This window comes from Chionomys nivalis, chromosome 24 (genome assembly GCF_950005125.1).
Source record: "Chionomys nivalis chromosome 24, mChiNiv1.1, whole genome shotgun sequence".
NCBI classification, from domain to species: Eukaryota; Metazoa; Chordata; class Mammalia; order Rodentia; family Cricetidae; genus Chionomys; species Chionomys nivalis.
Genome location: NC_080109.1, coordinates 24829176 through 24845656, shown reverse-complemented (window position 1 = coordinate 24845656; position 16481 = coordinate 24829176). Strand labels below are relative to the sequence as shown.

Genomic DNA, 16481 nt, shown 5'->3' with positions numbered 1-16481 from the left:
CACATGCATCCCCCCACGTCATGCACACACAAACAACACATAAATAAATGTAACAACGTGTAAGTGCATTCACTGAGGACCACTTCTCTTGGTTTACATGTAATAATGTGCTTTTTGTGGGACAAAGTTTTACTTTGTAGCCCAGGCAGACCTCAAACTCTGTCTGTCATTGAGGCTGACCTTGAACTTCTGATCCCCTTGCCTCCATTCCTAAATGCTGGGATTCCAGGCAAGCACGACTCCATCTAGCCTGCTCTTACTAATAACTCAGAGTAAGCAGAAAGGTATTTTCAGTTAAGCTCTGGGCGTGATAAAATAGTAAACAAAGTATATCTTACGGTCTATTTTTCAAAACATGGTTTTCAAACTCATCAACAACAGATGGGATATTTGAAATGCAAACAAAAGTTATTAATTCCAAATCATGGGCTTTGCCATTTCTATTTGCTGCAGTTCACTCAGAACCAACACAGTTAGTTACCAAACACATAAAGGCAAGTTCAGTTAAATCATCTTAATGTAAGCAGTGCAGTCCATGATGCTTCGTCATAGCGAGAGGGCTGTAAAAACCAAGCTGCAGTGCTGTAGAGACTCCAAAAAGGATTCAGTCTCACGTATAAAACTAAGCAACAACTGGGAGAGAAGGCGCATGCCTTTAATATCAGCGCTTGGAGGCAGAGGCAGGAGGATTTCTATGAGTTTGAGGACAACCTGGACTACAGAGTGCATTTGAGGTCAGCCAGATTACACAGTGAAAGCCTGTCTCTCCCCCTATATGAATTTATTTTTTCTTCTCATCCCCCCCATTTTGACACACAGTCTCTCTACATACTTCTGGCTGTCCTGGAGCTCACTATGTTCTGGGACTAAAGGCATGTCACTACGCCCAGCCATCCCTTATAGGCATTTCAATGACGAAATTACCCCACTACTTCTTTCTACATGCCAAAGGAATTAAAAGCAACTTATTTTTTTTACTTTAGAAATGGTACAATAAAGCTAGTTTGTTCCAGTGCTGAATAAACACTCTGGACTACTCAGTATGACTCAGAAGAATAATTAATAGCAACCTCAGGCCTAGTCATCTAAGTCATAGCGAGCAACAGCAGGCAGGTGGGCCTCAGACACTCTCGTCAATAGCTCAATAGCGGCTGATCCCTGACTTCATAGCAGATACATTGTACTGTTTATCACGAGGAGTCAAAACATTGTCTTAAAACGAGCTCGGTTCTCTCAGAGCCAACAGGCGCCAGCTTACCGGGTAATGGATCCAGCACACTCCATGTCGAATGTTGTCTTTGTATTGTCCCTTGAAGATGAGCCTCCCGTCGGTGTCATACTCCTGGGCTGGTCCGTTCAGCTCTCCATCCACATATGTGCCTTGGAGAACACCTCCATCCTCATAGGTGTATACACCCTGGCCCTGCAGGGCGTCATCCACGTAATATCCCTCCAGGGTACTGGGAGGCAAGGAAGAACAGAAACAGTCAGATTACACAGCACTACAGCTCTCTCTCTCTCTCTCTCTCTCTCTCTCTCTCTCTCTCTCTCTCTCTCTCTCTCTCTCTCTCTCATACATGCGGTGGGTAAAGGGCATCTCATGGTTGCTGGTTCCTTCTTTCCACTGTGTGGGTGACAGGGATCAAACTCAGGTTGTGAGGCTTGGTGGTAGGCACCTTTACCCACCGAATCATCTTAAAATAAAGAAAGAATCAGGTCCAAGAGTCCACATGCCCAGCTCTGTTTTCATGTATCTAAGACAACATCTGGAATGCCCATAGATGGATGGCTTGGGAAAAGGCAGAGGTGACTAGTGGTTGGTAGAGCATTTACTTAGCATGCCCAAGGCCCCCGGGTTTGAGCAAGCTTTGACCCATAATCTCCTGATTCCTGTGAATCTTTTTTTTTCCTTGCTAAAGGAAAGAGAGAAGAAGAAAGCCCCATGTTGAGCTGAGAACAAGTCTCAGCTACCTGTGTGTCCATGGCCAGGCAGATGCCCAGCTTACTCTGGGGCACCAGCATTCCCACGGTTACACTCTAACAGTGGGGAACTTGTGCAGTTCTTAGATGGCTTGCATACGGAGCTCTCCAATCACACAAGTGTGGGGTAGCTTGTGCAAATGGTTATCATACTTTCAAGTCACTAATATTTCATTCTACAGTAGCAGTGGTAACTGGCACCCAATCAACAGACTCGCCTTTGATCCCTCTGGAAGACTGATGAGGCCTTATTTTTATGTTATTATTATTATTTTTTATTTTGGTTTTTCGAGACAGGGTTTCTCTGTGGTTTTGGAGCCTGTCCTGGAACTAGCTCTTGTAGACCAGGCTGGTCTCGAACTCACAGAGATCCGCCTGCCTCTGCCTCCCAAGTGCTGGGATTAAAGGCATGCACCACCACCGCCCGGCTTATTTTTGTGTTATACGGTCATGTATCCCTCAATGACAGGGACAGGCTCTGGAAAATGTGTTATTAGAAGATTTTATCACTGTATGAACAACACAAGTATGCACACACAACTCTAGATGCTATAGCTGGGTCCATATCTAGGTTACACGCTAATCTTGCAGGGCTTTTGTGGTATATGCCGCTCATGGAGTCGTGCGTGTGACACTCAACTGTACACATGTGTTCATGTGCGCGATCATGGACATAAAGGATCGGTGGGGTAAAGGAGGGAGATTGCAGGCTCAACCCTGGTCACCCCGTTAGCAGCCTGACAAAGCCCGAGCCCCACGGCTAGACCAGAAGAAAGTACACTCAAAGTGATTTTACCACCGCTGTCCTCAGAAAACACATTTGGAAGTTCAGAAATACATTTTCTGTCCAATATCCTTATGCAATGGAAGGAAGTTTACCAAAAATACCATTTGGAATAAACGGAAGGGCAGCTCAAAGCATTTTTAAAATTTTAAATGTGAGCATTAACACTGCAGCTCAGAGGGTAAAGGCACTTGCTGCTAAACCTGAGGATCTGAGTTTGATTCCCTGGAAGGAGAGGACCAACAGAGGCAAGCTGTACGCCGATGTCCACACGCAAGCCTCCACCTCCCTACCCAAAACACATATACACACAATAAACAAATGTAATTTAAAGATCAAAAAGATAAATACTAGCTATTCAGAAACAAAGATGGTTTAACACCTGGCTTTTAGTCCCAGATTTCGCTAGTAAGCATTTAAGGTATGCACTCTATGTCGTGAGCATCATGTGGGGCTCTAGCCTGCATGGTGCACAGAATAATCCAGCACAACATCACTGCCGAGCAAGCACACACTGCTCAAGAGGCCGTGCAGGACAGCACACAGTCCGTACGGGGTAGGGAGAATAAACACATCCCTTCTACTGGAACAAGCATACACTGTGTACTGGGTTAAGTAGGCCAAGCACACACCACGTTCTGAGCTAGGTAAGATAAGCACACACCATGTTCCAGGGCAGGGAGAATGCAGAGCGAGGCACAGGGTCTGGGCAACCTGTCCCTGACTCTCTGTCTCGTGACGTCTCGTCTTATGATTGAGAACGATTTGTAATTATTAAAATGAAACGCACAGCCTGAACTGTGACAGCGTCTCATTTCATTGTAATGACACTATCTGTGGCCTCCCAAGGAGATAAATAGTTCTCCTTCCCGTTTGTTTGCGTTATTAATGACAAATAGGCTTATTAAATTCATGAATGGAATAAAGTATACTTTCACATAGCTTTTGCATAACTAATCAAAACTCTAAGTCGGTGAAGCTGAATCAATGAGATTCGACTGTCATTAGATTCACATAATTAACAAAGAGTTGGCTTGGAGAAGGAGCGCTAATCAACGGGCCGGCTGCTGTGTGCAGCGGTTCAGCCATCTATCTCTTCGTTTCTGGGAGGGATTGTCAGGTCAGGTACAAGATGGGGCCAGAAGGTGGTGGTGCGTGCCTTTAATCCCAGAATTTGGGAGGTGGAGGCAGAAGCAGAGAGAGAGGCTGAGAGAGAAGCAGAGCGGCAAAGAGGCAGAGGCAGGCAGATCTCTGTGAGTTTGAGACCAGCGTGGTCTATGAAGTGAGTTTCAGGACAGCCAAGGCTATACAGAGAAACCCTGTTTTGAACTCCATACCCTGAAAAAAGACACAAGGTGTTCAGGGAAGCCTGGATTTTAGACAGGTTATAAACTTCAGCCGGTGCATATCTCAAATATTGAATATAAGATATAAATATAAAAACACGCTTTGTCGTTGTTGTCTGAGGTTTTAATTTAACCAGTGTTCTAAATGTTTTTATTTGCTAGTTCTGCCAACCTGTTTGACTTTAGATTGTCAGTAGCGTTCAGAACGTTCCTGTGTATACTTGGGTGTTGTCCCAACAGACATACCTTCCAATACCACTCAGATTCATGATCAAATCTAAAAGTCGCAGGTCTCTCAGACAAGTTAAAAACAACAGCACAGGCTTGCAAATGTTTTTGTGAGTGTAAGTTCACGCATGCCAGGGCTTGCTCACGGAGGTGGGAGGGACCAACCTTTGGGGATCAGTTTTTCCTTCCACTGCTGAGCTCAGATCATCAGGCAGATGCTTCTACCCCTGAGTCATCTTTCTGTTTGGTTTTCCCCCATACAGGGCTTCTTTGTATAGCCCTGACTGTCCTGAAACTCACTATACTGACCAGCCTGGCCTCCAGCTCACAGAGATCTGCCTGCCTGAGTGCTGGGGCTAAGGGAGGGGCCTCTACACCCAGCTCCACTGAGTCATCTTGTTTTGATCTCAGCCCCAACAGTGGCCAATGGTTTGTCCTCGCCCCTTGGCCTGGGAGCGGATTCTCACTTCCCTCTCAAGAGAGACAGTCTTTTCCTCTGCACAGCTGGCTTACTGTGCACAGTGAGCGCAGTTTCTGAAGGCCGGGTAGCAAAGGGCGCTACAGCTAGCCTAAATTCCAGACCCCGAAAAGCTACCTTTTCAGGGATGTAAGAAAGCTGTTTCTCTTTCTGCAGTAATTTATGAGTGACCCATTGAATGGAAGAAGGAAGGAATAGATACCTTTTATATTAAAAATAAAAAGCAATGTGTTCATTGTAACAAACCAAACAAACTTAAGTATCACTAAGCTACAGAAAGTATAGAGTTTCAGTATTCTTATCCAAAGTATTTGTTTGACTTTTTTATGTAAACATCTCACATTTCCATTCTCCCTCCCCATCGTCTTTCTTTTCCTTGTCCTCCCGGCCTCTCTTGGTCACAGGGTCTCACTGTGTAGTCCAGACTAGCTTCAAGCTCAGGACCCCTCTTTTCTTCCTTGGTGTTGGGTTACAAGCTTAGAAAACTATGCTCAGCTCTGTATTTCACTGCTGTTCAAGGCCTCACGTACTCAGGCTGGCCTTGAACTCAACGTGTAGCTAAGGTTGAGTGTGAATGCTTGCTTCTCCTGCCTCTACCTCCCAAGTGCTGGAACTGTAGACATAGGCCCCCACTAATGGCGCCTGCTGTTTCAACTTTCTTTCTCTCTTTTTGTGTGTGTCAGAAGAGGGTGTCAGGTCTCTTGGACCTGGGGTTACAGGTGGTTGTAAGCCATCTAACGTGGGTGTTCTGAAAAAGCAGCAAGTGTTTAACCAGGAGGTCATTTCTCTAGGCCCAGTTTTAATGTTCTTAATCCATGTTTCCTTTTAACCTGCTGACAGACTTAGATGATACTAAGAAACGACCACAATGGGCACTGGATTGTTTGGTTTTTCTGGCAATGGTATCTGAAGCAAACAACTGGAAAACTTAGGAGAAATGAAAACATCAGCCTAACTACATTTCTTACTCCTCACATATACAGGCCTTTTTATTTTTTCAACATTTTATTTTTATTTTTTACTTTTTTGAGACAGGGTTTCTCTGTGTAGCTTTGATGTCCTGGAACTCGCTCTATAAACCAGACTGGCCTCAAACTCATAGAGATCCGCCTGCCGCTGCTTCCTGAGTGCTGGGATTAAAGGCATGCACCACCACCGCCAGGCCAAGCCTTTTTATTTTACGAGGTGCTAAGTTTCCAAAAACAATTAAACTAGGAACTAGAACTTAGAGGAGAAATTGAGCAGTTGCTCACCCCAACTGACACACCTGCATTTTATTTAAACATTACCGTATTTTCATTTGGAAGTCGCCTCTATAGTGTCGAATACACAAAAGTATTTGGGAAGTTTAGCTTTTCTTCATAGTTTGGAGACTGAGGAGTTTCTGCCCTTTCCATCTCTGGACCTAACTGTTGTTTCTTTTCTCTAACAGGTGTGCCCAACCTGTAGCTTGTGGGGTAGCTATAAATGTGGCCAACACTAAATCTTGAGCTTGGTTAAAACTTAAGATTTTTTTTGGCGATTTTTTTTTTCTTCTAGTAACTCTATTATCTTGTGTTTTTCAAGTCTGAACTTTGTAGCTAATAACACTGTATCCCAAGCCAATAGAAACTAGACAACAAAGAGGACCCTAAGGGAGACATACATGGTTCTACAGAGGAAGGAGAAAAAGACAAGATCTCCTGAGTAAATTGGGAGCGTGGGGGTCATAGGAAAGGGGAGGAGAGGAGAGGGAAGGAAGGGAGGGGAGCAGAGAAAAATGTATAGCTCAATTAAAAAAGAAAGAAACTACAAAAAAAAAATACTAGCAGGTGTGTCCAACTTTTTATACTGGAACACTGTGTCCAATACAAAAGGCTGGACACACCTGCTGGTATTTTTGTCCTCGTCAGCATGAGTCGAGAAAGAGACTTGAAAGTGAATCAGATTCTACATTCAAGTCTCATCTCTAACAAATCAAATTGCGGCTTAGTTCGAAAACATGGTTCTAGGAACTCTTCCATGTGGCTGTATTATTAGCTAATACTGCAAGTGGAGAAAGGCGAAGGAGCCCTAACCCATCTGCTAAAGCGACTTCCAGCTAACACCTTCAGCCTTCAGGGTGGGATGGGCAAGCAAAGCGTAGCTCCTCCTGCAGTTCGCCTGCCCGTGTGCCGGGCACCTTCAAAGTCGCTCCTGTCTTTGTTTTTAATCCTTTCACAGAGAATGTGTGAGTCTAGAGAATCTGATGATCACAAAGACCCAAAATAACAGCAATTAGCACAATTTTGTTCTCTTCTTTAAGAGGAAACCCTAAAAAAATGTACGGCTATGGACTGAATGTTTAGGTCCCTGGAAAATCTGTACATTGAAACCTTATTTCCCAATGGGGTGGTCCTAAGAGGTGAGGTGTTGAGGGAGGTATTAGGTTATGAAGTCAGAGCCCTCCTGAGTGCATTTACTGCCCGTATAAAAGACACAAGGGGGGTTGCTTTCTCTGGCTTCCTTCTCTAGCCCGTGACAAGATAAGCAGCCATCTGTAAGCCAGGAAGCTGGTCCCCACCAGACTCCAATCTAAGCTTTTGATCTCAAAGCTCTCAACCCCCCAGAACTATGAGAGGTGAACACACCTCAGGTAAACATCATCAGAACTGAACTGGAATGTGTGAACACTGGTTGGTGCCTGGTGCTAAGTGCTTGCTTGCTGATGGGGTTGGGACAGGGGAATGGGAGAACCACACCTTTAGGAGTAGTTGATGGTCGTGTGACTGTAGCACCATTAAGACATTTGACACTTTGATGTTTTCCCTAGCAAGCAGTCTTCTAGGCCACTGTAATCAACAAAGAGTGGAGTGACATCAGGGTTAGGTTAGTCACCATCTCCATCTACCCCCTCCCCGGGCACTTGGCAGATGTGTTATGCCTTCCAAGGTCTTTGTAGTTTTTCTCACCCCATCCTGCAAATGAGAAAACAGGAGTTTGGGGAGGCCGCTACCAAATGACCCTCCAGGAACACCTTCCATCAACCTACCTGGCTCCTAGCAAGAGCTAACGCACCTTTAGAAAAGAAGCCGGCCAGATGGAGGCGGCACACACCTTTCCTTAATCCCAGCGCTCGGGAGACAGAGGCAGGTGGATCTCTGTGAGTTCAAAGCCAGTCTGGTCTACAAGAGCTAGTTCCAGGACAGCACGGCTTTACACAGAGAAACCCTGTCTTGGAAAACAAACAACTAACCAAAGAAACAAACAAATAAACAAAAAATAGCTAAGAAGTGACTTTAAAGAAAACAAAGAAATATGAGTTTGAGGCCAGCCTGGTCTACAGAGTGAGTTCCAGGACAGTCAGGGCTACACAGAGAAACCCATTCTCGAAAAGAAAGAAACAAAACAAAGAAAGCACCGGAAAAAGGAAGCAGACCTATTACTATTTTCTCACTTCTGGTGAGAATGCAGTGGCAGAAGTAGTGAGAAAAAAAAACCAGTTGCCTATGAAATGAATTTAGTGTTTCACATCTGTAACCTCAGAACTTGGGAGATAGAGGAAGGAAGATCAGGAGTTCAAGATCATGCTCAGCTACATAGTGAGTGTGAGGCCAGCCTGGGCTACATGAGACCCTGCCTCAGGGGTAAAGAAAGAAAGAAAGAAAGAAAGAAAGAAAGAAAGAAAGAAAGAAAGAAAGAAAGAAAGACAGAAAGAGAGAGAGAGAGAGGGAGAGAGGGAGGGAGGGAGGGAGGGAGGGAGGGAGGGAGGAAATGTAGAAATGGCTGGGTAGTGTTGGCACACGCCTGTAATCCCAGCAGAGACAGGCAGATCTCTGTGAGTTCAAGGCCAATCTGGTCTACGGGAGGTAGTTCCAGGACAGGCTCCAAAGCTACAGAAAAACCCTGTCTCGAACCCCTCCCTCAAAAAAAAAAAAAAAAAAAAAGAAAGAAAATATAGAAATGAATTCACCTCAACTCTACTCTTACTACCTAGGGGACTCTGGGAAAGTTACTCAGCCTCCCCAAGCCTTAGTTTCTTCATAAACATGGAATTGTAAATCCAAATGTATTTGCTTGCTGACCGTGGTTTCAACAAAAGCCTGAAGATGGTCAGGAACACAGAAAGGATTTTGTCTCACATGAGCGGCTGGAATACATGATTTCAAAAGTTCAATTCCACCCCAGCTTCTCTGAGATGCAATCAAGCACCTTGTAAGAACCTGGGAAATGTCAGCTGTGCTCATCGGCCCTCAGCCCGTAGGGTCCTTCTCATCAGGACACATCAGTACAGGAAGCCAATGTCAGAAACTGGCTCTGGGAGGCTGGAGCTCAGGTGACAAGCTGCCTGCTTTGCAAACATGAGGCTGTGCCTTTGTCCCTTAGAACCCACTTAAAAAACAAAGCCAAGTATGATGACGTGGGTTTGTAATCTCTATCTAGCCTACTTGGCGAGTTTCAAGTCAGGGAGAGACCCTGTCTCAAAACAAACAAAGAAACACAAAGCACACACCAAGATGTGGCCTTCTGGATGGCTCAGCAGGTAAAGAGCTTGCCACCAAGCTTCACCTCTGGCACCCACATGGTAAAAAGAGAGAACCAACTCTTGCAAGCTGTCCTCTGACCTCCACACACTGTGACATGTCTAGCCCCTCCCAATAAGTCAATTAATGCAATAAAAAAGGATAATTCAAGATTCATGGCAACGAGGAACAACAATGAACCTTTTTTATCCTCCACGAGTGTGCGCACACATACACACACATAATACACATATATACACACATATCATATATACTTACACATATACACACACACAGATATAAACATACAGATGCACACATATCATACATATGCGCACACACAAAAGAAAAATGACTTAGGTATAGAAAAATAAAAGCATAGCAAATACTTTGAAAACCAGTTGGCACATCCAGGAAAAGCACTGACAATAAATATTTACACTCTGGGTTCTATTGCACACGCTGGTGACCTCAGCACTCTACAGGAGAGGCAGGAGGACAGCAGGTGTGAGGACAGCCAGACAACTTGGAACAGCATTGAAAGAGCAGGCAACAAAGTTTGGCGGTAGGACGCTCAGCATCATGAGGCCCTTGGTCCCCCAATACCAAGGATAACCATACATATAATAAACTACCTCACTTTCATCTTGGGCCTTGGACCACCCAACTCCCTAATATTCCCATTCCACAGCCTGAAAGTAGATGCCAATGGTTTGTTGGTTTGTTTGTTTTCCTTCTCCCAGTTCTAGGCTAGTGACAAGTTCTGGCTCTAGTTTTACACATTTTGGTGGAACAGAGAACAGTTAAACTGTACTGCACATCGAGATTAGAGATTACAGTCAGAGGTGCAGATAACAGAGCATTCTCAGTACCAAACAAACGCTTCCACAGTATCCTCAGGACCATACGCATCTGCTGTCATGCTCCAGACCGAGTGCCATCTGAAAGGAATCTTGGTCCCTACCTGCCTACTAAGTTTCTTGTGGATAATAAGGAGTGCATTTTTGGCACACTGGTTCAAATGCTCGGTCTAGCCCAAATGAGCTCATTAATGTTCTTGTACACCAGGTCTGTAAAGCTACATACAACTAAATACAACCAAGTAGCTTGACTCAGAGTAAAGGAATAATTGACATTTTCCAGTAAGAGAGCTTTGGTTAAATTGTCATGGAAGTGGAGCAGGGGAATTATTTTCTAGACAGAAGCTTCTGAAAGAGGAGCCACTGATGCCAACACCTTGAAAGAGACCCTGGGATCAGGTATCCAGTGGATATTGTACATGCATATATGATGTGTGAGTATGTGTGCATATATGATGTGTGTGCCTGTGCACACGGGTGTGTGTGAGTGTGGGCCATGGGACATGTGGAGGTCAGAGGACAACCTGGGGTGTCAGTTCTTGCTTTCCCACTTGTGTGATGTCATTGAGCTATGTTACAGCTTTTGAACTGTATTTGTGCAAATGGGTCCCCCTGAATCTGACCCCCTGAATCTGACTTAGCAGAACATCACTGGACAGACACATGCCAGGCTCAGCACACCTTAGACTGACTTCCGTATAGCCACCACTGTCATTTCTGGCCACCAAAGCCTTGCCTACATTTTGGGGTTACTCTCACTCATCTTCTGCATGAGGTGTCCACAAACTTTTAATTGAATTCATGCATTTGAATCATTCCTTCTTTTGAAATAATTGGGAGACCTCCCCCCAACCCCAAACAAAACAGACAGGCGAGGGCTACCTGCCGTCAAAGAAGAAGAACTTCCCACGTCCGTTCTTTTCTCCGTGCACAAAGTTGCCCTCAAATCTGTCTGTGGAGGAGTAGGTGACGGTGCAGAATCCATGGGGTAACCCATCATCGTCCAGGTGCCCTGGGGAGAGAGAAGCACAGGCCACACCTTAACACCAGCCACACGACGCAACCACTGTCAGCTCAGAGCTGCCGAAGGTGCCCCTTCTTTGTGTGGAGGCCCGAAGAGGGCCTAGGTCCCTATGCATCTGGACTTACAGATGGTTGTGAGCTGCTCAGCATAGGTGCTGGGAGCTGAACTTCAGTCATTTGCAAGAATAGCACATGTGGGGCTGGAGAGATGGCTCAGAGGTTAAGAAAACTGACTGCTGTTCCGGAGGTCCTGCGTTCAATTCCCAGCAACCACATGATGGCTCACACCCATCTATAATGAGATCTGGTACCCAGAACACGATACACATAATAATTTTTTTTAAAAGATTTATTTATTTATTAAGCATACAATATACTGCTGGCAAGGAAGGCACCAGGTCTCATTACATTACAGATGATTGTGAGCCACCATGTGGTTGCTGGGAATTGAACTCAGGACCTCTGGGAGAGCAGCCAGTGCTCTTACCCTCTGTGCCATCTCTCCAGCCCACATAATAATTTTTTTAAAAAAGAATAGCACATGCTCTTAACTGCTGAGCCCTTGCTTCAGCCCTTGCTTCTGTGTCTTGGAAGGACTCAGCAGGCAGAAGTTGAGGTTTTGTATACTTCATGAACTGGCCAGTCCACACAGGAAGGCCTGGACTCGTTTGAGGACAGGCTGGCTTGCCTTTTCTCTGGAACTGGGTTTTCTCATCAGTGGGGCCATCTACAGCACTGGTTCCCACTTCCCAAGCTTCCCCATAGTACCTATGTTTGGGATGAACATCCCAGCTTCTCATATTCACCTGAAGGGTGGCTCAGACGGTACTGTTACAATCTTATTGTCACATCCACTACAGTGCAGTTCTTTTTTTTTTTTTTTAATTATTTCACTTTATTTTATATGCATTAGTGTGAAGGTGTGGGATCCTCTGGCACTTAAGTTACAGAGAGTTGTGAGCTGCCATGTGGGTGCTAGGAACTGAAGAATTGAACCCAGGTCCTCTGGAAGAGTAGCCGGTGCTCTTAACCACTGAGCCATTGCTCCAGCCCCTACTCTGCAGATCTTATATGTTGCAAACATGCAATCTGATTTTATGTTACCCTAGAGTATGTTAATGAGCACCAGTACAGTCTGGACACACCATTTTTTTTTTAATCTTACATTCGGATAACAAAGGAGAGAGTCACGTGTCAAAAACTGCCCTAATATTTAAATCTTCTCGACCAAGAGTCCTTCTAAACTTAAACTTAAGCTAACCCTAAGTGCTCTACGCTAGAAAATCATCTCAGCTGTGAATGTTTAACGGTAGCCTTCCATCCTCCCTATGTGTCAGAGGGCTTCTGTTTTAAATGGAGATTCAGATGTCCATATTGCCACTGAAATAGTGGTCTTGGGCCCCAGGAACAGTCTGACACTCACATTTGACTTCCTGGTGCTTTCTGGTTAGACCACACAGCCTAAAGCCCAAATCTGGAGTCAGTGTCTAGGTTCTTTGTTATCACCTCCGTGTTTAGCAGACCCCATGAACCCCTCATTAGCGCCCCCCCCCATCATCTGGGTGAATAGATTTTGCAGAAATGAAAATAAAGACAGCAATTACTCTGCTGTCTTTTCCCTTGGGTTAACGACCTGGATCATGGGTGGGAATATGGAACACCGTGCAATGCAGGGATATTAAATACGTGAACGTGGCTTCCAGATGGCTCACTGGTGTAAACACAGAACACTGGCCGCCACAATGAATGCTTTAATCTCCTAAAACTTTTATTTTAAGATGATAGAGTACCAGACTAAGGATAGAACTTAGTGGTAGAGTGCTTATATAGCATGTCTGAGATCACAAATAATCCTCCCGCAAGGAAAGATAAAAATTTGAAAGAGAATAGAAGTCGTAAAGGAAGCAGTAGCTACAATGAAATCAAATATTCTTTTTATTATTGACTACTGACACATAAAATAATAGCAACAAAATACAATGTTTCCTCGTTCTACCTGACTCTACATGGGATGAGTTTCTTAGAACATAGTACAATAGTGCATGCTATTATGTATTTGCTTACTTATGTCTGTGCCTGGTTGGGTTTATGTGCACCATACACATGAAGGGTCCTGCCTTCAGAGGCCAGAAGAGGCCATTGGATGCCCTGGAGCTGGAGTCACAGGTGGTGAGCCATCATGTGAGCGCTGGGAACCTAACCGAGGTCCTCTACGAGAGCAGGCAGTGTTCTTACATGAGCCATCTCTCCAGACCCTATGTGGCTATATGGAAATACACCACAGACAGTCCTATAGGGCTACATAAATACACCACAGACAGTCCTATAGGGCTAGGTAAATACACCACAGACAGTCCTATAGGCCTATTTAAATACACCACAGACAGTCCTATGGGGCTATTTAAATACACCACAGACAGTCCTATGGGGCTACATAAATACACCACAGACAGTCCTATAGGGCTAGGTAAATACACCACAGACAGTCCTATAGGGCTACGTAAATACACCACGGACAGGTTATTTCCCTTCTTTAAACACAACCTTTTTCTACAAGGCTCAGAAAATCCATGATCAACAGGGATCTGGTCCAAAATTACTTTCTTCTGGTAGAAAAATTGAATGACGTGATGTAATTCTGACACCTGAGTCATGTGGATAATTTGGAGAACTCTTTTCTAACTACCTACTGGTGATATTCTTTCATTAAAACAGAGCAAATTTACCTTTTTTCTCTTTTAATAAAAAAACACTCAATGTAGAACTAAAAGGCTTCTCTTATGAAACATTGAAATCAATTAAATGTAGCCATTAACATTCCTATGAATTTAGTGTCCTACTTTTGATTTAGGTGGAGATATCAGAATAATTAGGTTAGTCTCTCAGGGGAGTAATTACTGATGGGCCGGAGACACTCCCACAATGGAAAAAGGTTCGCACACTTCAGACGTTAAACAGCGGTTGTTAGTAAAATTGTTTTTCTACTTGAGATCAAGAGAAATGCTATGATAAACATGAACACTGCGGGGAAAGAGGCCGGTGTAATCCTTCCTGTGCGCCTTCCTCCCTCGTCCTATTTCTGCATCAAACACTGAAGGTGTGTCACCTTCTGCACTGAACTCAGACTCTAAAGCAAAATGGAAGGTGTTGTGTAACGGAGGCTGGCCGAGGGCAGTTCCGACTCCAGGTGAGAGGGCGCGGGCATCTCACACCTGCTCCACGTGGACCCCTCTGCAGGACCTCCTTCATGTTATCCCAGAGAACTGCTGTGTGACAGTCACTTCTCAGGTGACCTTGTGCATTTAGAAGATGTCTGTCTGAATGGGTGGCCAGTCTCTGCTAGTCTGGCTGCGTATGCAAGTTCTGAAATCTGTCAGACCTCAGCAGGATTTCCTTCTTGACTTGGTTTTGTTTTGCTTTTTTCATTCTTAGGTGCCATGCAATAATAAGAATTAGAAACTAGAGAAGCATCCGAAACTTCCACACCTATTGTAGCTTTCTGGGCAGTGTACAACATCAGCAAAGCCAAAAGCTGGGCTTCGCCCTGAAAGCTTGCAATCTTCCTGCCGGGATTAGGAGTTCAAGGGTGGCCCCCAGGCACATAGCAAGTTTAAGGCCAGCCTAGGCTGCATAACATTCTGTCTCTAACACAAAACACAACAGAACAGAACGGAACGGAACAGACAGCCCCAGTCAAAACAATAACAACAAAAGGACTGCAGAGCAGAAAAGGCTAGGGGACAGATTAGGTTGTTACAGTCCTGGTGGCACTGAGTATTAGTGCTGTGTGAGATCTTGGCACTATTCTCCTGTGAATGCTGCTGCGACAAGGTTCTGTGGTATCACAGCCTTAGCTGCCGGCCTCCAGAGAAGAAAACAACAGCAAAGCTCCTTGCTTGTGGGCCTGGGCTAAATGCTTTCTTGTCGCCTCTTTTCAACCTCACAACACCAGGTGGGACCTGCAAGAGACTGCAGACCACTCTAAAAAAAAAAGCCTCCGCCTCAAACCCACCAATTTGCTTTCTGTCTAGAGAAAGGCAAACTGGTTGCTCTTTCTCCTCTCTGATGGCAGAATGATCTAGCTCTAAGAGCTACAGCTACGGCTGGGCAGTTAAAGGGCTTTCTGTTCTATCCCGAGGACGGTGTTCTAGCACCTCATTGGTCTGCTTAGGAATGCCTGCAACTCCTGCTCCAGGGAATCCCAAACCCTCTCGAGCCCTTCCAGGGCACCAGTAGACACATAAATAATAGTAATTTAAAAAGAAAGGGAAAGAGAAGCTGTTTAGGGGGACAAAGGAGATTAAGTGGGGGGCAGGAGAGTATGGGGCAATATAGCCAAAGTTCAATACATACTTGTATGAAATACTCTTACAATCCAGCACCAAGTATGATGAAAAGAAAATATATGTTTTTAAAAAAATCAATGTTTCAAGTTTTATGATCATGTAAGTGACTGGGCGCTATTGAGCAAATAGTGTACTGTGATTTTGTTTTTTCTTATATAGCTTTTCAACTTAAAAAAAATCTCTAAAAACAAACAAACAAAGAAACAAAGAAACAAGGAAACCACCAGCAATGCCAGGCTCCTTATAGAGAAGTGAAGGAGGTTTTGTGGGCAGGCTGCAGAGAATTGCCAAGATTCTCCGCATCATATCCTGGTTGCAAATTCCTATCCCTTGCCTGAGTTGCCTAACTCAGTGTGGAAACTCTGGTCTTTGCTGAAGACTACAGAATGCGTGGAGTCAGCCAACCACCTTCCAGGCCAGTTCCCACTACACAGAAGGTGGGCACCAGGCCCAAACAACAGGCTGAGTTCACTGGAATGACCGCTTTGTGCTCATAACAGTCCCAGCAAGCAAGCCACCCGGGATCTGTCCACAGACAGACTGAATGATAGCCGGAGAAAAGAAAAAGTAATGTGCCTAATTTTTTTTCCCATTTTGTTTTAAATATGTTTATCTACCAAACAAATAGAAAGCTAAAAATCTCCCCCCCCTGAAGTTACCTCTGAGCAGAGGTATTTTTCTTAACTTGATAAGATTAGTTTGTTACGAAACTGGCTGTGGATCGGAGATGGGTCCCTGGCCGTCTCCCAGTTACTCACAGAAATCTGACAGTGTGATTATTTTCCTCAGAACAAGAGCTCCTGACCTATGCACACCCCTGGATTTGCTGACAAAACACCTCCTCCTCTCCCTCCACAAAAATCATTTAAGAAAAGGCAAACTCATGGATGCAAGGAGCGTGATTTCTTCCTGCTGTAGCCACAGTGGCTGGGAGAGGCACAGGAACCCTGGGAGA

At 44.7% G+C, this 16481-nt stretch overlaps 1 protein-coding gene across 2 annotated transcripts in view; it reads right to left on the bottom strand.

Annotated features, from left to right (window-relative positions):
- Setd7 (SET domain containing 7, histone lysine methyltransferase) overlaps positions 1 to 16481 on the bottom strand; it is a 45212-nt gene that overhangs the window by 22610 nt on the left and 6121 nt on the right. For both annotated transcript variants that reach the window (XM_057756921.1, XM_057756922.1), the window contains 2 exons: positions 11040 to 11169; positions 1259 to 1460 (listed from right to left, as the gene is read on the bottom strand). In XM_057756921.1, the coding sequence (XP_057612904.1) occupies positions 1259 to 1460; positions 11040 to 11169 (332 nt within the window). The remainder of the gene's footprint in view (positions 1 to 1258; positions 1461 to 11039; positions 11170 to 16481) is intronic.